This window comes from Manis pentadactyla, chromosome 9, assembly GCF_030020395.1.
Source record: "Manis pentadactyla isolate mManPen7 chromosome 9, mManPen7.hap1, whole genome shotgun sequence".
Classification (NCBI taxonomy): Eukaryota; Metazoa; Chordata; class Mammalia; order Pholidota; family Manidae; genus Manis; species Manis pentadactyla.
Window position 1 is genome coordinate 19397809 of NC_080027.1, and position 23014 is coordinate 19420822.

At 39.9% G+C, this 23014-nt stretch overlaps 1 protein-coding gene across 3 annotated transcripts in view; it reads right to left on the bottom strand.

Moving 5' to 3' along the window:
* Nucleotides 1-19647: 19647 nt before the first annotated feature.
* The window catches only part of LOC118909697 (fatty acid desaturase 2-like protein FADS2B), a 32080-nt gene continuing 28713 nt past the window's right edge, over nucleotides 19648-23014 (bottom strand). For all 3 annotated transcript variants that reach the window (XR_005023732.2, XM_036880421.2, XM_036880422.2), the window contains 2 exons: nucleotides 21706-21831; nucleotides 19648-20249 (listed from right to left, as the gene is read on the bottom strand). Coding sequence is in view for 2 of the 3 variants with exons in the window: in XM_036880421.2 (XP_036736316.2) it covers nucleotides 20198-20249; nucleotides 21706-21831 (178 nt within the window). In the remaining variant the exon portion in view is untranslated. The remainder of the gene's footprint in view (nucleotides 20250-21705; nucleotides 21832-23014) is intronic.

Below are 23014 nucleotides of genomic sequence, written 5' to 3' on the forward strand. Positions count from 1 at the left end.
CTATGTGTCTATACACACACATACACACACACACATATACATATGGATTCTTGCATTTTCTGGTGCATTGTTTTTTGTTTTAGTCATAGCCTAGCAGCAGGACAAATCGTCTTGCAATTATTTTATTAACAGATGATGATAGCTGATTTTTAGTCATAAGCTTCTCTGTTTCCTACTTTGAGTCCTGTTACCTCTGTAACTGGTTAGGCATATGGCTGAAGTGTTTTCATCCATGATCTGTCATTTACTGTAAGCCCTCAAACTCGCCTATTCTAGAATCTTTCCTCTTAAACATCATCCCACATTGCTGAGCACTGCTCATTTATCATGGGCCCTTGGGATGGCAGAAATTGACTTGCAGTTCATCAGTACATTTGCTTTTTCCTCTGGGCAGAGTTAGACCACACTTCAAACAAATTTTCCTATGTGTGGTTGTGATACTGTTATGTTCTGCTGATGGTATTTGTCTTTCTCCACCTGGATTATTTCACTTAGCATAATACCATCCCTCTAAGTCCATCCATGTTGTCTCAAATGACAGGATTTCTTTCTTTTTCCTGGCTGAATAGTATGCCATTGTGTATATGTACCACCTCTTCTTTATCCAGAAGACCTGAACTAGCTCCTCCCCACTCACTTCAAACTGGAACCATATGACTTCTAGACCTGAACTAACTCCTCCCCACTCACTTCAAACTGAAACCATATGACTTTCTACTCCCTTTCCTCCTCACTTGATGGATTTTAACATTCAAAGAAACTTTGGAAGCCCTGTGTTAGGGTTGCCAGATAGAATATAGCACACTCAATTACATTTGAGTTGCAGACAAATAACAGATAATTTTTATAGTATAAGTATAATCTAAATATTGCAAGGGAGCAGATGACATGATATTGTATATAGAAAACCCTAAAGAATCCACCAAGTAACTATTAGAACTAACAAATGGATTCAGCAAAGTTGCCAGATACAAAATCAATATAAAGAAATCTGTTGCATTCCTATGTACTAACAATGAACTAACAGAAAGAGAAATTAGGAAAACAGTTTCATTTACAATTGCATCAAAAAGAATAAAATACCTAGGACTAAACCTAATCAAGTTGGCAAAATACCTGTACTCTGAAAACTATAGGACACTGATGAAAAACACTGAAGAAGACACAAATAAAGGGAAACCTATCCATGCTCATGGATAGGAAGAATTAATATCCAATAGTCAAAGAGCCATCCTACCAATAGCAATTTATGGATTCAGTGCAATCCCTATCAAAATACAATTAGCAGTTTTCAATGAACTAGTGAAAATAATCTGAAAATTTATATGTATATGGAACCACAAAAGACCCTGAGTAGCCAAAAGAATCTTGATAAAGAAGAACAAAGCTGGGGGTATTATACTCCCTGACTTCAAGGTATACCACAAACCTACAATAATCAAAATAGTATGGTACTGGCACAAGAACAGGCATAGATTAATTGAACAGAATAGAGAGCCCAGATATAAACCCATGCATATATGGTCAATTAATGTATGATAAAGGAATCATGAATATACAATGGAGAAAAGACTGTCTCTTTAATAAATGGCGTTGGGAAAACTGGACAGCTACATTCAAGAGAATAAAAATGGATTACTAACTCCATACATGAAAGTAAATTTGAAATGGATTAAAGATCTAAATGTTAGACATGAAACCATAAAACTCTTAGAAGAAAACACAGTAAAAAATCTCTTGACTAGAAGCATGAGCAATTTTTTCTGGACATGTCTGCACAGGCAAGGTAAACAAATAAAAAATGGGTAAGTAGGACTACATCAAACTAAAAAGCTTCTGTGCAGCAATGGATACCATCAACAAAATAAAAAGTAACCTACAGTGTGGGAGAATATATTCATCAATGATATTCATCTGATAAGGGGTAACATCCAAAATGTATAAAGAACTCATACAACTCAACATCAAAAAGAAAAAAGAAAAAACCCAATTAAAAAATGGATAGAGAACCTGAACAGACATTTTTCCAAAGAAGAAATACAGGTGGCCAACAGGCACATGAAAAGATGTTCCTCATTTCTAATCACAGTCAATGGAAAATGCAAATCAAAACCACAGTGAGATATATAACAGTACACCAGGTACCACTATCCAAAAGACAAAATTAACAAGTGTTTACGAGGATGTGGAGAAAAGGGAACCCTCCTACACTGTTGCTGGGAATGTAAATTGTTGCAGCCACTATGGAAAGCAGTATAGAAGTTCCTTAAAAAATTAAATATTAGAAATACCATACAACCCAGTAAGTCCACTTCTAGGAATTTACCTGAAGAAAACAAAATACCTGATTTGAAATGATATATGAACACCTATGTTTATTGCCACATTATTTCCAATAGCCAAGTTATGTAAACAACCAAAGTGTCCATTTATAGATGAATGGATAAAGAAGAGGTGGTACATATGCACAGTGGCATACTATTCAGCCATGAAAAAGAAAGAAATCCTGTCATTTGAGGCAACATGGATGGACCTAGAGGGATGGTATTATGCTAAGTGAAATGATCCAGGTGGAGAAAGACAAATATCATATGATTTCACTTATATGTGGAATCTAGAAACAAAACAAAAACTGCACAAAACAGCAACAGACTTACAGACATGGAGAAGTGAGTGGTGGTGACCATGGGGAAGGGGTGGGGGTAGGTAGGTGAGGGGGATGAAGAGGCACGATATCTCAAGCACAATATGAGTTGGTCATGGGGATGGGAGTACAGCATGGAGAATATAGTCAATAGTTCTGTAATATCTTTCTATGTTGATAGATAGTAACTGCATTAGTGGACGTGGGGATTAAATAATGTATATAACTGTTGAGTAACTGTGTTGCATACTTGAAATGAATATAATATTGTATATCAACTGTACTTCAACAAAAAATAAATATTACATGGGAAATTCATTAAATTACTGTTTATCTGAAATTCACATTTAATTCAGTCTCTTGTATTTTATTTACTGACTCTGGCAACAACACCTGCGATGCTTTTTTGTTCTCCTTCAGGCTTGAATGACTGTGGAGAGCAAAGTCCCCCTGTCAGCAACCCCTTTCCTCCACTGGGTTTATGTGATTGGGAACTTCTATTTTGATAAGTCACTGAGATCTGGGTGTTTATCATCCCAGCAGCTAGCGCTTTTTTATTCCACTGTCACTGCAGTCATGCTTTGCCTGTTCCTGAGGGACCTTTAGTCTCCTGAGACATGGTAATTTGGAGACTGCTCAGGGACCAACTGAGTCTTGTGATTGTGAATCTTTGTATCATTCAGAATGCAATATTCTGCAAAAAAGAATGCTCAATTTAAGCATTTCAATATCATTTTTTTTGTTCTCTCTATATATTTCTAGAATATTGTAATATTTGTATTTCTAGGCCTTAATCAAAGTTAAGTGTTTAAAGAAGTTCTTGCAACACAACTATCATGAATGTCAAATGGCAACTGTATGTGAGGGTATGGCGGCAAGGTAACAGGATCAAACTTTATATGCAGTATCCCCCCAAAAATAAGATTAATGTTTTCCCAGAAATTTTACCTTTAAATGAAAATTGTCTTACTCATTTTGTTTTGGGTGCTGAATATTTAGCACCAGTGATAATGCCTTTAAAGAAACAGTTTTTGAGAATTTTCCTTTGGCCATTGCTTTCAGAATCTGAAACCCATTTTCTTGAATATCCATCAAGAGTGCAGGGTTTCCCTCCCCCCCCCCCTTTGAGGGTAATTCAAAACAAGTGAAAAGGTGGGAAGAATTATTTTGGAAAAATCTAATTCATTCTTCTGCACCAGGCTGCATAAAAAAAAAGATAACAGGAAACTAGACAGTTCAAAGCAAATGCTGGATAAAATATCACAAAAGATCACTGTAAAGTCCTCCAGAACTCAACAACATGTAAAGAAATGCCTGGCAACTAAGCATTGAAAAGAAACGTGCCAACTGGGTGCGGGTCCTGAGATGATGCTTGGCTGTCACACAGACTTTTGCCATTACACAAAACTTAGATCTTTGGCTTCCCAAGGATAAAATCAGTAAAAATGATACTATAATCAAAAATTAAGAAAACAAATGAAAGAAAAAAGTCATTTTGAGTGGAACTTTGTAGAAACAACAAATAACAGAACTGAATAACAGTATTTGGGATATTGGAATCATCTCGTACAGAATATAAAATAGTAGATTTTTATTTTATGAAGTAATTAAGAAACTGAAAAATAAAAGTGAGGAATAAAAGACTATTAAAGATTACCTAGCTGGTTTGTAAAAGGCTTTGATAGATTTCCTAAAAAGTAATATTGAAATGGCTTAATAGGTGAGTTAAAAGAGATTATAAACACCTGAAGAAAGAATTGGTGATCTGAAGAACATACATGATGAAATTTTCAAAAATATGGGACAAAATGATGGGATTGAATCTATGAGGGAGAAATTAAGAAATGGTTAGAACAGGATACATTAAATTGGCATGTCAGGAAGAGATATTTGGTTTAAGAATATAATTGTTGAGAAGTTTTGAGAATTGCCAAAAGATATAAAAAATTTGGAAGGTCTGAAGAATCTCAAGCAGAATAAATAAATATTGTCCATATGTAGAAATACCATTGTGAAAAAAGTAGAAATAGTCTGAAAATCAGATATCTAAACAGTTACAATAAAAGCCAGAACAAAACAGAATAAAATCCTCAGTGTGCTGACAGAAAACAATCACAGCCTAGAGTTGTACACTTAATAAATCAATTATACATACAAGGAAAGGTAACAACATCTATGTTGTTTTAATGCCAAAGATGTTTATCTTTAATCTAATCATTATGAAGAAAATTCAGATGATAGGAAATTCTACAAATCAACTGGCTTGGGCACTTCAAAAATGTCAGTTTTGTAGAAGAAAAACAGCAAAAACAAAACAGGGAAATGTCCTACAGTAGAAAGCTATTACAACTAAATTTAATAACCAATCTTTGGTTGGCTCCTGAATCTGAAAACACAACACCTACAAAGATATGGCTGAGTGAGTATATGTTAGATAATGTTGTCAATATTAAATTCCTCTGGTGTGAAAAGGTGGCTATAGAAAATATTTTTTTGAGGGGAGGGAGGCATGTGCTGCATATCTCTTACCATTTGTCTATGTAGAGATCAAGTAAATGGGAAAGAAAAAGATTTGGTTAATTTAGGTGGAATGCATATCAGTGTTCACTGTGCTATCATTTTAACTTTGAAGGTTTTTCATTAAAAAATAAGTTAATGAAAAACATAAGTAAAATAAAACATTTTCATGCAAAAACAAATGGAGAGAGTTAACTATCAATAGGTGTGCACTGAAGATGCTTCTAAAGACACTTGTTCAGAAAAGAGGAATATGATCTCTGAAAAAAGTCTCAGAAGCAAGAATAAATGGTGATCTTACAAACTGTTAACAGTTGGGAAAATTGGAATGAATGGCAGTATGAAATATTAGTAATATTTTCCATGGAGAAGTGGTAAAGAAACTAAAAATATCTAGCTAATTTTAGATTGGAGGTGTTCTAAAATTCTTGTACTTTAGACTTTTACTTAGATGTACGTATGTTTAAAAATCATAAAAGATAATGAAATGTTTCTTAAAGTTTAGGGGAATAATTGGAATTTTAAAGTCAATCAGCATAAATAAGCATAAAATAAAGGGGATAAAAAGAATAATAGAAAAAATCAAGACAAGTAATCACCTGAAAAGGCATAAATAAATCCAAATGAATAGTAAGGGTAATAAATATAAATGGAATAAACATCATTAAAATTCAAAGATTATCAAATAAGATTTCAAGAATATAAATCAAGCCATGTGATATAATAGACAAAAAACTGAAAGGATACCAAACTTTAAATAATAATGGTATATAAATAAATATGGCATATAAAGAAGTAGATTATTATGCATCAGTGAAAATGAATCCCCTGGAGCTACATTTCTCTACCCAAATCTTAAAAACATAGTATTGAAGGAAAGAGCTTCTTGACTAATTACAGTGTGATATAATACTAGGGCTTCCATGATACTGGTGATATTTTATATCTCTAGCTATTCAGTGGTTACATGTATTCACTGTATATTCCATATGACTTTTGTAATTAAATACTTTTTGTATGTATTTTACACCCCTTAAGTTTCCTTTAAATCAGGTTTTAGTCATACCCTTTCTCAACAAGTCGAAATGATGCCAGTTTAAAAAAAAATTAAAGCCATACCTCCTTTGCAAGACATTAGAGAAACAAGAGTATTACCATTTTAAGGGGTAAAAGAGGTCAGTTCAGTCCAAAAGAAAAACTGAGCATCTCAGTTGGTGAAATCAATGTTCAGAGACTTAGGGTCTAAAATGGTAAGTTACATCCACAGTCCTCAAGTTCAATTTTATGTTGATTCTCTGTGACAAAAGTCAGAGTTAATAGTGTCCAAAAGGAGATACAAACCAAATGCTCTTTGACTTTAGGGAATGAACTCATCTTGTTAGAGCATCTAGAAACCTTTTCTGAAATAAATGACTTTAAAATTGGTTTTAGAACTACTTTGGGATTTTACAAAGTGGAGATGTGTATGTCCTGGGAAGGCAACTCCAAGCAGAGAAAGTAATTTGAACAAAAGCTTGGTTATGTTACCCTGCAAGCTAAGGGCAAGAGGCAATAGGGAGTCACATTACATACAATTAAGGATTGTTGCTCTAATTAGTAGCAACTTGTACATTACATCACCATGGACTTTTCCTGTATCTTTTTCACAGATATTCTTTGTCCCCCTAGTTTTATTGAGATACAACCGACGTATAACATTGTATAAATTTAAGGTGTGTAATGGGTGATTTGGTGCACATATATATTGCAAAATGTTTACCATAATCAAGTTAGTTAACACATCCCTCACCTCACATAATTACCACCTTGTGGTTTTGGTGAGAGCATTTAAAATCTATTCTTCTAGCAACTCTTAAGTATACAATACAGTATTGTTAACTATAGTCACCATGCTATACATCAAATCTCTGGAACTTATTTCTCTTATAACTGGAAGTTTGTACCCTTTGACCAATGTCTTCTCATTTCTCCCACCCATGCTCCTGTCCCTTGAAGCCACTGTTCTACTTGGAGGTACTCTTAAGTAAGAAAAACTTTAAATCTAGACTTGATTTATCCCTTTCCCAAAGTGTTAGCTGGTAGCTTAGATGAATTATTTCGGTCATGAAACTTTTACTGAGGACTGACCCTATTGGAGGCATTTTTAAGTGTTGATTGTTCAGAGTGCTCCCAACTCACTTGATCAGCAGATTCTGTTACTTTGCTTCCACTTTGGATTTTCCAGAGGAGGATTCTCTGGAGCCTGCAACAAAATAAAGATAAAATTCCTTGTGATTTAACTTCCCAGGCTTGGATTTTCCAAGCAGCTTAGAAAAATACAATGAGAGTTACTTTTTACAAAGCCATATTTATGTTAGAATATCTCTTTCTACACTTGCTGCAAGGCAGTATTTCTGCTTTTGCTACAAATGGGGTTTATTTTTGAGGGTTGTGGGAGGAAGACCTATTCCCATGAGAATCTCAGACCCTGGGGAACGACTGAGTTACAGCACTGAGTTTCCCAGTTGAGACCATTAAAAATGATTTTTTTTTTCAAGTTTCTGTCCTTTAGGGACTTTGCATCTTGTTTACTTCTATGAGTTTGGGGGCCATATGTTCTAACCTGGGGCTGATATTTGAGTCTGAAAACCTGGGTTTGTATCCTGCATCTCCCACTTACTCTAAACATTTCTCCATCTGGAAAATAGCACTAAGGACACCAGATATGGCTGCCTCAGTGATGTTGGAAGAGAAGGTGAGGGCCTGCACCTGCATACATCCACTGAATTGTGAAGGGCTTTGCCCTGAAAGGGATTATCAGAATGATCATTGTTAGAAGGCATCTCCAGATCTGGATGCCCTCTTTCCTCTTTCATGGCTGCAGCTGTCATCATTGGTATATGTCTCAAGGACTCTCTGGAGACTTACACCGTCAGGATCCTCAACTGATGCTCTGTTCCCAACATCAGTGAAGGCATCTCCATGCCTTTCTAAGTTGATTAATTCCATGCCTCTCACTTTAACCTTGTGGTGGCCATTAGAAAAAGTTTCACAGGCATTACTGAATAGTTCTAGACCATCATTTCAGAGAGTCTGTAAGTATCCTCTCTGAGCTCACTTGTGAAGCAATTCTACAGCCTTGAAATCCCTTCTCCCCCAGGCAATGACTGACAGGGACTTGGGCTGAATGTCAAAAGGCTGTTATAAATCCACATTTTTTTTGCCTGCTTTTCTGATATTTGGTATCTCCCAGAGGCTATCATGAAGTATTTAATTATTGTCTTCCTTGATCTCCCTAGGAGGATGGGCAAGGTGATGGGCTGTTAGGGATAGGGGTTTAAACAATAAACTCTCATTTTGCCTGGGTCCAAATCCTGACTCTATCACTTATTCAAACAGGCAAGTTACTGAACCTCTTGGAGATTTCAGACTTCAGGTTTCATGGGTTTAAGGATTACATCATCCATTCAATTTTTAAATTCATGTTTATTGCTCAACAGATTTGAATGTGTTCTCTAACTATCAGAACCAAGTAGCAGGCACTGTCCTCCTTGCACTTTGACCAAATGCTGGCTGTCCCACTGGTGGCCAGTGTTGGTCACCATGCTTCACTTCGATCAACTGTCTCACCATATCTTGATCATTGGAGCCTCACTATCACTCTTGCACCAAGTCTGAGAGCATCCCTAAGAGGGAATTAAAGTTCTCAATTCTCAAACTAATGAGGTCTATGTTCCCTTCCTTTGGTGGTACCTGAACTGCTTGAAGTAGTCGTTGTTTGAATGCCTCACTACAGCCCAGTTTCTCCTCCTTCTCTGTTGTATGCTCCCTATTCTTGGTCTCTCCATAATCACTGCCTTAAGCCATACCTTTACTCCTTCTCTAATTACTTCCTAATCAGCCTCCCACTTACCATCTCACCTTCTATAAATGCACCTTCACTAAATTCCTTTTGTGACTCCCCATGTCTTTCAAGATAAAGATCAAACTCTTTGGCTCAGCGCACAAGGATCGTCTCGATTTGCCCGCCGCTGTCCACGCCAAAGGTACCAAAGGCACCTTGGTTGCTCTTTAAACAGTGTTTCTTCCTGCCATGCCTTCTGAAAACCTCTGCCCCCTGCTTCCCTCCAGTTTCCCACCACTCACCTTTCCTCCCTCTGGTTAATTCATACTCATCCTTTGACTCTTGGCTCAGGGAAATGTGCACCTGCTTCCTCCCCAACCCTTGTGACTTAAAACTTTCTCTCTTTCTTCCCATATATGTATCCTTTGTCCCTATGTACTAACTGCTAATGTGTTGGATGTGAGCTCCCTGAAGGCAAGCATATGTGTTTGTATTTGTGTAAGTGGTGCCTAGCAGTGTCTGGAACTAGTATGTACTTAAATCTTCATGGAATAAATGAATGACTGTGAATGAGAGAGGCATTATCTCTGATAGAGAAATCTACCCCTTCTATTTTATGGCGATGACTACTGAGAGCACAAAACCAACACCAATAATAATAATAATGCTTATTGAGGGCTTGCTATTTTGAGGCATTGGGCTAAAAGGTTTGACATGTATTATCTTGTTTAATCCACACACAAATGGTGGATTAAATTTTCTTTAAATAATTAAATTATCTTTAACTGTGATTATCTGCATTTTACAGATAATTGAGCTGTGGTTGAGATGCAGAATGACTCAGCCATGACCACATGGACAGTACAGAATGAAGATGGGATTCAAATAAGGCAGTTTGAATCCAGAATGTAAGATCTCAGTCACCAGGCTTAGCCAGACCCAAAGTTTGAAAAGAACCAAAATGGAAAAAGGTATCTTTGTTGTCTCGAGGAAAAACATATATTCAGTGGTTCTATGTTAAATGTTCTATGTTATCGCAAAAGATATTATTACTAGCATCTACTATGTGCTAGTCATTGTTCTAGGCACTGGAGACACATAAGAAATAGGAACATGTGGCTATGATTCTCATGGAATTTGCATCTTAGTGTGTCTGGAAATGGAGTATCAACAAGGAAACTCACTAATAAGCCAGCTCATTTCTGACATGGATAAATATTGTAAGGAAAATAAAATCCCAAGGAGTGATGGTGCCTGAGAGGAGGCTCCACCTCAGTCAGGGGAGGCCTTCTTATAGAGCCAGTAGTGGGAAGAGCAAACCTACTGAGGGAAAAGATGGTTCAAAGTCTTGGAAGTGGAAACTGGAATGAGCCTTGCTTGTTCATGTGTCCTAGGGACAAGAAGGCAGGCTGGACAGGCAGAAGGGGAACAAGTCACACGTGGGGTCAGAGACCCAGGCGAGGCTTTATCATGTAGGGCTTTCAGAGTCATAGTGAGGAGTTGGGATTTTATTCTAAAGGTGATAGGGAGTCATTGTAGGCGTAGGTGGGGGAAATGATATTAGACATATTATTGTGCTGGACCGATTATTCTTGCTGCTGATTAGAGTATAAATTGTAAAAGCAAGAATGGAAGTTGGGAGACCATAAAAGGGACTCACACAGTCTTTCAATTGTGAGAGAATAGTGGCTTGAATCAGGGTAGTAAAAAGCAAAGGGAAACAAGGATAACTAATTGCACTATTTTGAGAAGGTGAATATACAGGAATTGCTTTGGGCTTGGATTAAGGAATTGAAAGAAATAAATGAAGTTTGACTCCTAGATTCTTGTTCTGATCAACTATGAATGGTTAGTTCCATTTAACTGTGATGAAGGTAGAAGGAATAGGTTAAAATAAAGTGCAGAAAAGTCAGATATGACATTACCAAAATTAAAAAAAACCCTCAGTAAAATTGAAACAGAAAGTGGATTTCAAGAGGCTAGGTAATGGACTTTGTCAAAACTGAAAATGGTGAAAAGCTGCTAACGGGTCTATAGGGTTCCAAAGAGACAAACACTGGATGCCTTCAGCAGCTGAGTCAGAGTAAACAATCCCGTGGGGCACCCCTATGAAACCTGGGGCAAGTGGTGATCCAGGCAGCTTGCTGAAAAGGTAGATCAATCAGAGCTCTCCTTCCTGCTGTCCCTGTAGCTGCTTAAGCTATCCTAGGGGTGGCCGACTGGTATTATTTTTATTATTATTATTTTTGTCTGAGCTTCCCAGTGATCTGTGGCAAAGTGAATGCGGGAGTAAAGGGTGGAGTTGAGGAAATGCAAAATGTGATTTCTATCTTGAGGGGCTCACTCCACGGGTCCTGACCCTTTGCAGGACACCTACCAACAGAGACTAGGACTGTGGCTGATGGGACTGTTATTTTTATCCCCAGCCTTGGGGGCTGGGCCGAGGGGTGGGGACCGAGGGGCTCCCTGCAGGGCCTCCCCTGGAGGAGGGGCTCCTGGGTGTGTACGCACAAGCAGCCCTCAGTGGGAAGGGGACTTCCTTGGATGAGGCGGGGGCACTGCCCAAGGGCCCATCACCAACCTGCACAGGACACGGGTCCAGAGGGCTGGACGGCTGCGGTGGAGGAGGACAGTGCAGACGCCCTGGGGGCGCTGGCCGACGTCCTCCCTTCCAGCTCAGCCACAGCAGGGGCGGGTTCTGGGCCAGGTGGCTGGGGCTGCGCGGATGCCATGCTCCAGCACTAAGGCATCGGGGGCCTTGTGCCCAAGGGGAGATTGGTTGTCACCCGGGAAGGTCGTGTACCAGATGGGCAGGAGGAAGGCGGCGAAGGCCATGGTGCTGGCCACCAGTGGGGCCTCGGCTTCCTCCGGTTTTCCTCCCCCTTTTCCTTATCCAGGCACACCTGGTGTGGGGATTCTCCCTCAATTTCTTTAGTACCAGTAGGAAGGAGCCTGGCAGGGCCTTTCCCCGGCTGCAGCATGGCCTGGGCCTGGCTGGCTCTGCGGCTTCTTTGTGCGCATGCGCGGGGCGGGATAATTTGGGGCACTGTGTCCCAGGCCCCGGGCAGCCACTGCGCAGGTGTCAAGTAACCCCCAAGCCTTGCTCCAGCTATTTTTGACACAGCTCCGGACCATATTAATTTTATATTTATAACTTATATTAGTCTTGTTTTCTTAATGAAATTGTCAACTCCTTGAGAGTAGAGCAATGACGTGCCCAAATTCCATGTGCCTGCAGTGCATGTTAGCTACAATACAGTATCTTCATAGTTCCTTGTTGAGTTTTCTGAAGTTGGGCATTGGAAGTTCTCCAAATATTACTCCATTGGACACCCCCGGTGGCTTTGCCCTCAGATATTGCAGCCAGGTCTGGACCTTGCACCCACTCCAGTACCTTTTTGAGATGCATCTGATGGCTCCAGGAGTTAAAAAAGGTGGTCCTTCAAAAGGAATTTGTGGAGTGCCTATCTGAGGCCAGCATAGGGGCTAGAGAATAGAAACTAATTAGTCAAAAATCAATTATTTCAAGGAGCTGATGTTGTTTTCCCATTCTCCTTACATTTTACAAATGGCAACGATATGCGTAAACCCATTTATTCATTTGTCAAGCACCTTTTCAGATCTCTGCATTAAAACTTAATATTCCAGTGAGATGAGATGACTAATACATATGATAATATTATGTGATGGTGTTAAATATTATGAAAGAAAGAAAACAGTGCTTAGGGAATGATCAGCAATCTTGGTGGGGGAGGGCACAGAGACCCTGTTTATAAATTGGATTGGCTAGACAAAGACCAGATTGATAAATCGGTATGACCTCCTGCAGATGTCTGGGAGATTCCAGGTAGATAGGACATCAAGTTCAAAGGTTCTTATAAGTGAAGAAGAAGGGAAACAAAGAGAACAGTTCAGAAGCTAATGCAGTAGCAGCTCCTAGAAGCTGACTGGTGCCAGGCATGGGACTGACACTTAAGCATGCATTGTATTTTTAAAACCCCAGATAATGCCTTGTATTTCATTCATCATTTATGACTAGAGGAGGTAATCTCTAGAGAGGAAGGGGTAAGCTCACGATTGCATGGTTAGTTAGAAGTAGATGTGTAACTGTTAAAAGAGAACCCAGGTTCAAGGCTCTGGTCACTGCACACTGATGGCTAGAAACTGCCCATTGTGGCTGAGGGTGGCCTCATTTTCTCATCTCTTCCACCATGCTCAGTCTTTCCTCTAATAAATCATGTGTCAGAATACAAATTCTTTTCATTAGTCAAATAAGAAGGGACCCAGATCACTCTTGTGCAACCTTTTTCAATTGCCTGAGCAAAGGGTTCCAAATTATAGGCTTTAATAACTCCTTTAATAATTCCGTCTACTTAGGTGTCTTCTTGGTCTACGTGCTGAACAGGGAGCTCCAGAATGGCATCTCGGCAGCAATTACCAGGAATGTGTGGAATGCTTGTCATGAGTGGAAAGATTATTTACTGTTTTTGTCACTAGGTAGTAGAGACATTTTGTGGCTTTGGTTTTTGCTCTTAACTGGGTGATTTTGTAGGCCACTTTGAAATGGTCACATTCAAATCATTCAAGACCTAGAATTTCAGTTTTATTTTGGATAGGATTTTGTCTTTTGTAAATAAGCTGCTTTCTCAATACATTGAACAGGGTGTAAGAGTTATGAAAAATTATGACCCACTCATCCCCTCGCTGCCTCCTCATTCTGGGGCAGATTGGGGTGTGGGTCCTGGTAAAAGGGGTCTGGCATCAGGGAGAGGCAGCTGTCAGGTCAGGGCTATTTACCAGGTGACATGCTAGTGTCTCAGTCTTTTAACAAATGATACAACTGAAGGGGTGCTGACTACTCTCTGCCGCAGGACTAGCCGGGAAATCCAGACATGTCCCTGAGGTGGTAAGACTGAAACTTTCCAACCCGTGTGCTGGGACATCCTGATGTGCTGAGCTATTGATCCTTCACCTCTCAGGTTAGCTGACTGGGTCATTTTTAGAGATGAACATTTTATTCCATTTATCCTTATGTTTTATATAAATATTCCAAGTTTTTGTTTGTAACATTACTGAAAAATTTTTGGTGGTGTGCAAATACAAAAACCTTCATCTCTGTTTTAAAAATGATGGCAAACTTGCAAACATTAACACGATATTCCTTTTAGAATCAAGTGGCAGCATAAGAATATTTTCTTTAGCCTGGAGGTTCAGGTCCTTCTTGAGATGAACCCAATTCAATTTACGCAAACTGAACAAAGTTAAATGAAATTAAATGGACTCTTCTCTGTAGTGCCATCTCTTGGTAGTTGGCTTTATTAGTCATCCTCTAACCTTTCTCCTCTCCCACATTCTGCCTCCTACATTCTCTTGTGTTTCCTGGTAGGACTCAGCTAATCTCCTTCATTTTTTGCTGCCCCATTTTTCTCTCCCCAACTCTACAGTGGAAACATCCTTAAGATTCTCTGACAAGTCAAGTCTACCCCTCTACTCTCTTTCTTGGTGACCTCTCTGCAGAGTATGTCCAAGCTAGTATTTTTTGTCCTTATTTCCTTTCCAAGGTTCAGAAGGGCATTTTCTGCAAGTACTTGCTAGCATCTCCACTTAGGTTTTCTTGCAAGACCATGAACTTGAGATACTTAAAAGCAACTCTTTGCTTTTGCTCAATCTTCTACTTTTCCCCTTTGTTGATGTTGCCACCTACAATATAACCTTTGGATTGCCTGTAGGTTCCCCAATACTTAATTACTTCATGTTCTGTAAATCCAGCCTCTATAATGTGTCTCCATTTATTCCTTTCTGTTTCATATTTGTATCACCAGCCACCAGCTGAACTCGGGTTCACATTATCTCTTACTCAGGTGTCACAATAGTTGCCTAGCTGGTCCCCCCACCTCCATCCCACTCAGTCTTACAGCATCCTTTGCGTGGCCTCAGAAAGGTCCTTGGCAGAGCCCAAGTCTAATTATACTATTCTCTGACTCAAAGATTCTCTGTGGACCTATCTAGCTTACCAGATACTTTGCAGCCTAGCATTTTAGATTTTTTTTGAATAGGAACCCAATTTAACTTTCCAGGTTTATCTACCCTTGTTTTTATTCACTGAAACAGTTTTTGAACTCCCACTCAATGTCAAACAATCAACTGGGACTGATAATAAAATAATAAGTAATAGTGTTCAAGGTCACTGTCCTTATAGAATTTTAGAGGGTGTACAGGCAGAAATAAGTTGTATCAATGAGGTGCACAGAGCCTCAGAGCTTATAAAGGGAGAATTAACCTTGTCAGTAAACCTGGGAAGATGTCCCAGATGAAATATGCTTGTACACACGATAGAAAACTATTTTCGAATGTTGCTGAGAAGTCTAGGCAGCATATACTCATGAAGCAATGAAGGTGAAGCGAAAGTGGGGATAAAACCTGGCCTACTGTTCCACAGTCACAGAGGCCTCCCCATTCTGTCCTTTGAACAGAAGTTTGTTCCTGCCTCGGTGCCTTTGAACTTGCTTCTGATGGTTTTGCTCATCAGACTGTCAAGGCAGGCTCCTTCACGTCCTTCTCATATTCACCTTTCCCTGACCCCCTATCTAAACAAGCCCTCTGCTGATCTTTCTAACAGCACCCTGTTTATATTCTTCATGTGTAATCATCTTGCTCTTTCTTCCATTTACTTGTTTATTGCCTGTCTTTTCCAGCTTGAATGTAAGCTCCAAGATGCCAGGCTTCTGTCTCTCTTGTTCATATCACCTGGGCCAATGCCTGACATGTAGAAGATGCTCAGAATATATTGCCAAATGAAGGAGAGTGATGAAGATAAATCTATGCCCGAAGAGGTTTATTCTGTTTTGAATCAATAATTGATTTTGCAGAAAGTAAAGCAGGTTATATTCCCTTAACATAGCAAAATTCCTTTCAATTTGAAGATGCTACACAATTTTCACCAATTCTTTATTGAAGAGGAGAACTATACATTGTTATTTGCATAATCTGAGTTTATTTTTTGAGAGGAAGCCCCTGGAAATTTACTTGGAAGCGCATAAAATGGATTAATGGGTAGAGAGATAGCAGATAGATAGACACAAAATAATATAGTTTACTAAAATATTAATGTTGAAATTTAGGCAATGGCTATACATATGTTCACTGTAAAATGTTTTCAACATCTCTGTCTGTTTGCAAACTTTCATAAATAATGCTGAGAAGGAAAAAGTACCTGAGTATATTCCTGCCATCAATAGAGTTTAAGTTCAATTTTCTATACTTTCTGCATCTCTAGAGTTGATGAGAAGCAGGGAAATAGTCAAGAAAATTCTTTGTAATAGACTGATTAAGCAACAAACAGTATACTTATATTTGGTATGATTTCAAACAATGAGAACTGTGCTCTTAGAACCCTTGCCTCTCTACTATCCCTCCAGCCTAAAAGCTGGGTCCTGGTACCAGGGGATTTAATACAGTCAGCCGTGGAGGGTGACTCATGGGTGTTTGTTACAACAGGAGAAATCATTTTCTCACTTGTGACTCTTATGACTCTTATTTGGGGAAAAGTACCTATGTTGTTAAAATGATTCAGTATCTTTCCACCCTGTGGGTCTGTGTTCCTCTCTTGCTTTTGGTGGGTCTAGGATGGGAGGAAGCTTCATTATAATAATAACAATAATCACCTGAATGGGTGTTCCCAGCTTGTGAAACTATTCCATTTGCCTTACTTCCTTTGATTGTCCCAACCAAGCTATGATGTAGTATATAGGTCAGGTAATGCACCACACCTGTTTTACAGATTGAGGTATGAAGTGTAGAAATGACCTGGCCAGTTTCATCATCAGGTGTTCAGGTGAGGAGCTGAAATTAGAATCTAGGTTCCCGACTTTCCATCCAGTCACCCTTAACTTGATGTCCAGTGGATAATGCACACAACTGCCCACTGCTTAATTTTGCCAGAAGGAGTGGATCTTTGGATGAAATGAGGTTTCAGGGAAGGACCCTGGAAGATAGCCACTGGGGAGGTAAATTTTCCTTGGGTTGAATTTGTGCTAAGTCACCACAAAATTTCAAACCTATTTCTTCATCCTGTTCCTCCATGTTTAATTCAGTTTGTGTCCTTTCTGAAAGGTTCAGTCTCAGCTTGTGAGTTTTCTCTGAGCCGGATACCCTTTTAGGATCGGTGCGCGGAAGTCAGTCAGTGGGGACTGGTTCTAAGTGGTTGCTGTGCACGGCCACATTCTCCTCTGTGTTTTCCTCCCTGGGATGCCTGTCCTCACTGAGGTGGGAAGATAACTGCCTTGATGCTTATTCCATCAGCTCCTGGAAGCTATTAAAGATATTCCAGAAATGCCAATTGTCCATGTCCTCTAATGTCACTTAATTCTCCTTTACTTGGAATTTCCAGCATGGAAATTTGTGAGCCTCTTGACTATGGAATCAGATATCCCTGGATCTGAAACTCTACTCCATCACTTCTTACCTGTGATATCAGGCAAGTTTTTCATCTATAAAATGAGATTTATCATAGGACTTGTCTCAGGTGAGAAGGAGGGAGGGTGGGAAGGGTGGCAGAGACGTCCAGACACTGGGGTTAGGAGCAAAGATCCTGTGCAGAAGGGAGTGTGACAATTTGAAAGAAGCCACTGGGGCTGACGCAGAAGGAGCAAGGGCCAGAGTGGTGCAGGTTGGGGCAGGGTACACTGGAAGAGCAATGCAAGCAATGCCTGTCGGTTATCTTGGGGTTTGTCTTTATTCCAAGAGCCAGGAATCTATTGAAGAGTTTTAGGCAGGCCTGTCCATGACTCTTAGGGGTCATTTAAAGTTAAAGAGGCAGAAGCCTGGCTGGTTAAGCCACCTTCATTCATAGGGCCATGGAGCAGAGCCCTGCAGTACGGAGGGAAGAAATGGAATGAACTGTGGGATCTGTCACCTAAATTCTAACTCAATGCTCAGTGGTCTGGAAAGTTGAGAAAGTCACTGACCTTGGATCTCCTCCTCTGGGAAGCTTATGAGAAGTAGTAGAAATGTAGTCATGTGCTTCCTCATGTGCAAATACCAGTCACAGGGGAGAAGGAGAACTCAGTTGAGATATCGCATTCAGGAAAATGACTATCTTACTGAGCAGCAACCCACAAAGCAACTTAAAAGTTACTCCATCATGAACTTTTGTTCTTAACCTAGCACCTTTTTTGAACTGATTTCACGTTTTCCCTACATAATCTGTCTAAATCTCCCAGATTTGTTCAGTTACACAGTCACAACTCCATTTGGCCAGCTACCAAGTGGACTAGTTTTGACACTGAGGGAGGAATGCCTTTGAGGTGGTAAGTTTGTACAGTCCAGGGAGGGGTCTGGTTGCTATTTCAATGACCAGGAGAGCAAACAGGGCTTGACCACCTCTGGGAGTAGAGCCAGATGACACAGAGAAAACCATCCGCGGTGGCCCACTCCCATCTGCAACTCCAGGCAGGAAGTATTAGCTGTAGGTCCATCAGTGGGAGGGATCTGGACTCTTGCCACATCCATCCAGGGCTCATATTATGGAGAATCATGAAGTCAACAAAGCTTTCCTTCCTTTTCATCCTTTGTCCTACTTCCCTCTTTGATATTATGACCATGTCAGTATTCCTTGGTTCTTGCTTTCTTAGCTCTGACATGCATGCCTAACTCGCCAAGACCTGTGAGTAATTTACTGTATTGTCCTTGCCTGCCCTACCTTGTATCTGGTCTTTGCTCCTGAGCCCAGTGATTTAATTATGAAGCAAACAAACAAAAAGAAAAAAAAATATTTTTCAGGGTTTGGAGCAAGGGAATGAAATGCTTTCTGGGAGCATTGCAGACAACAGATAGATTCATAGTGCTGAGTTGCTGTGAGCATGGATGGAAGTTTGTGCTCTTTGCTTTCCTTCCCTGCAGGTAGGATCAGCTGTAATACGACCCCAACAATAGGTGAGCAAAAACATAGACACTAGACATCAGTATGGTACTGAATGTTGTAACTCTGGGGGGAAAATCTCTAAAACCGGAATAGTCAAAGGGAAAATAAAGTGGAGAAACCCATTTATTGCTTACAAGAATTAGTCTACTCCCGCTCGCCCATGTCTCTCCCTGTCCTGGCTGGAAAGAAGTGCCCCACCCCACCCAAAAAAACCTCTCTGGTCCCCAAGCCTGCTCACCTCTCCACCCTCTTGAAAGCACTACTGATATGGAAATGGACTACTCTCCACCCCTTGGAAACACCTATTGATACAGAGATGCACTAAGGCCAGACGAGAGATTCTGGAAATATTGCAATTTTATCCACAAGTGTCCATTCATCCTTCATTGAAACTCTCTTGTCCTAAGACATGCTTAATTTCATGCCAAGATTGAAAAATGTCTTAACACAACCTGGGATCTACCTTATAGAAGAAAACATCTCCTTTTTTCATTAGAGTTACTCAGTAATCAGATATAGTAGTTCTGCTGCTGGTGGGTAGGGATGAGGTCAACAAATTTTATATTCAAGAACAGTCTTTCAGCAGAAGACAAGTAACCTTTAAATATAGACTCTTAACCTGCTTGATCAGTTGTTACGAGGCCAAGTTGTAGAAAACTCCTTTAAGATTTTATAATTTGGAAAGAAAATATCTATACACACTAATTATACATATGCAGGTACAATAATGAAAATCTGAAGTGAATACTGAAATATTTAAAGAGATTTTATTGTTAATCATCTTCAATTTTTAAAGAAAAAGAAGTTCACATATTTAAAAAAGGAATAAGCAAAAATGTGTGCTTCTGTAGGAACTTCTTAAATACATGGTTCTCTTCTAGGAGCAATTGCACTGTTTCCCCGAGTGCCCCTTAGCAGTCTCTCCTTTCGCCCTCTTCTTCCTATGCCCACTTCATCAGTAAAACTTTTGCCTCACTTCTGTACTTAGGCCCCAGGGTTTGAGGTGATCTGACTAACGTCTATTGGCATGACTAAGCTCAAAGTCCTATTAAAGAAGTAAAAACACGTGGCTCCCATTTCCCTTTTGTTACCGTGGCCAAAGCCATCTTGTGTTTGCTTTGTATTTGCAGAGAAAATATTCAGGGAAAAGGGTTATCGTGTGCACTTGGCATTCACAGTCCTGGCACACTCAGGTATGTCCATGGTGCTGACAGGTAAGCAGGAAAGAGCACATTCACTAAGCCCTCTTCAGAGATGCGCTTGACATGCATGTCAAGGCTGACATTCTGCATCAGGTTTCATAGTAAGCATCCATCCAGAGGGCTGCAGATTTCTTCAAGGCCCTGTCCGGGGGAGAAACAAAATCATCAGCAGGTGAGATTTTACTGTCAAAAGAGCGACTCCCTGGGACATTTGCTCTTTCACTTGGATCAGGGCAATGTTGTCATTTTCAGCTATATCTGAAAGATATCTTTCTCTGTAGCCCAGTGAAGGGAGTCAGATACATTGAATTGATTTTGCAGGTGAGTTCACCTTTCCTTTATGGGGGAGATTGATTTTTTTCTCTCATTTTATTCTCTCCTGTACCCCAAGCCATCACCTATCCTTTTCTCTAGGTGTTATCTTGAACCTAGAAAAAACAGTTTCTCTTGAGTTTTCATAAGATAAAGCATATACCCGTATACTAGCCCATCCTGTATCCACCTGCCCGTCCTCTTTTATAATGTGAAAGATATTTTTCTAGGCTCTGGGAATACAGCAATGAATAGGGAAGAGATGTGAGTCCTGTCCACATGTAGTTCCTGGTCTAGCTGGAGGGACACATACTAGATCATTTATTGCTTAATATGTTATTTAATCATGATTGTGATAAAGATCATGAATGATGATAACCAGGTGCTGCAAGAACATGTGACCACTTAAGTCTGGGGGATAAGAGCCGGCTGAGATGAGGAAGGCATTGGAGATGAACTTTGAAGAGTGAATGGAAATTGACGAGGTGATATGAGAGGAGGTGGGGGCTTAGAATAACATTCTAAGCAAAGTAAAGGTGGCAAAGGACATGAAATGGCAAGGGGCAGGGACTTGTGGAGCAACTGAAGAGGGGCCAGGTATCTGGAGTGCAGAAAAGGAGGAGGGGAGTGGGAGAGAGTCTGAAATTGGAGCGCCATCAGAAATCTGATCAGAGCAAGCCGGTCCTTGTTGGTTTCATTCAAAATACTGTTTTTTTTCTTTTGTTTCTGTCTAATCCTAAAAGAAAGAGAAAGTTACCAGATCATTGGCTATGAATTTGACCAGTGCACTGTTCTCGAGGGGACTATGAATGCTTCAGGATGAGTGTGGGTTTTAGTTTCCACGGGTCCCTCCACTTTTGGTCAGGCACCCCTGCCTGATCCACGCATTTATGTCCCACTGGACCCTACAGGCATCTAACTTTGCAACTATGGACCAGGTGATTCGAGTGTCTCTCCTTCTACTTAAATTCTAAAGAATGTCAAGGTTCTGTGGGGGATACAAAGACATAGTACATAGCCCTGGTTTGAAGAGGCTTGGAATCACATAGGGCAGCAAGGTGTTCTTCACAAGGAAGTACCTAAAAGGCAGCAGCAGGTAAGTGGTAAGAATTATTATTATCACTGCTGCTGGTGTTAATGTTCCCTGTAGAGTCTCATGTCCATGCTGGGCATGCAGATGCCCGTTAATAAACAGCTGTTGGGTGAATGATTCATAAGTGACTGGCTACTCTAGGGACGAACAGTGAAGGGAAATGAGAGCTGTGAGTTAAGAGACTGTTCTTACCGGACGATGTCTCCAAATGCCTTCGATATGGGCTTATTCACATACTGCAGTCCATGCTTGGCACACAGTGACCTCACCAGAGGTGCCACCTTGTGATAATTATGGCGTGGCATTGTGGGGAACAGACTAGGGAAACAGAGATGGGAGATACAAAACTTAGACCTAAAGGGAAACCCAAACTTTTCCCCATTACTAAATAAAATTGTACCAGCAATGCAGACCCAACCTTGACCTTGCCTAATACTCTTATTCCAGAAAGTTCAAAAATGCTTGCCAAAACATTCATCTTCTTCTTAACCCTCTGTGAACCCTGTGGGGTGCAAATGTTTTGGAAGAGCTATGAGGATAAATATTAGCTCCATCAAATATGTTTATTTTTTTGGCCAAGTCAAATGAAAAGTATAGTGTTTTTTTAGCATTTTGAATTACCCAGAGGGCTGGAGATATCCACACATACCCACCAGCCATCTCTGTATCTGTCTTTCTCTCTCTCTATCCATCTAACTCCTGCATCTAACTCTATTTAATACAAATAGGTGAATATTCAATAAGTTCTAGTCATGGTATGAAATGGGGAAAAGTCCTAGGATAGAGACAATAAGAGAGATGGGGTTTTAATCCAGGGTTTTCACTAATCAGTCAGATGACCTTTTGGGTTTTAACCTCTCCTTTGATAACAGGTGAATAATAATTCTTTCTTAGCTTGCTCACATTTTAAAGGGATAACATGAGAAAAAAGGATGGGAATATCTCATGAAGAGGTATAAAAACTTTCTCCTTCTGTACCACAGATACAGCTTGGACAAAGAAAATGTATAAAGTCTCTCCCCTGAGTATCCTGGAGAGATTGACTTTCAAAGTATTATCATTTTCTCTTTTTTGAGGACGTGGCCACCTAACTGACCCATTGGTAAAGTGTTTCTAGATACCATTTGGAAAGGCCAGCAGAGACTAGATTTCACTGTGGATTATTGGGTACCCTCAGCTGTAACGATACAGATATAGATAGATATTTAAATTAAATTGTAATTAAGGTTTAACACACCTTGGTTTCTGAAGTGTCATAATTTTTCTTGGATTTTGTCAACAATCCAAATTGAAAGAAAATAGTCACCAATTCCTAAGTCCATAGGAATATGGAAATGGAGTCACTGGTACTTGTCCAATATTTCACTCCTTTTACTCATGATTGTTACACCTCCTTCTTTTCTTTCTTCCCCTCCTTACCACTATGTTAATAGAAAGATAGCAGCCTTTAGAGAACTCTGGTTCACTTTTTCCCTCTGAGATCTTGGGCCTAGGGCTTTGC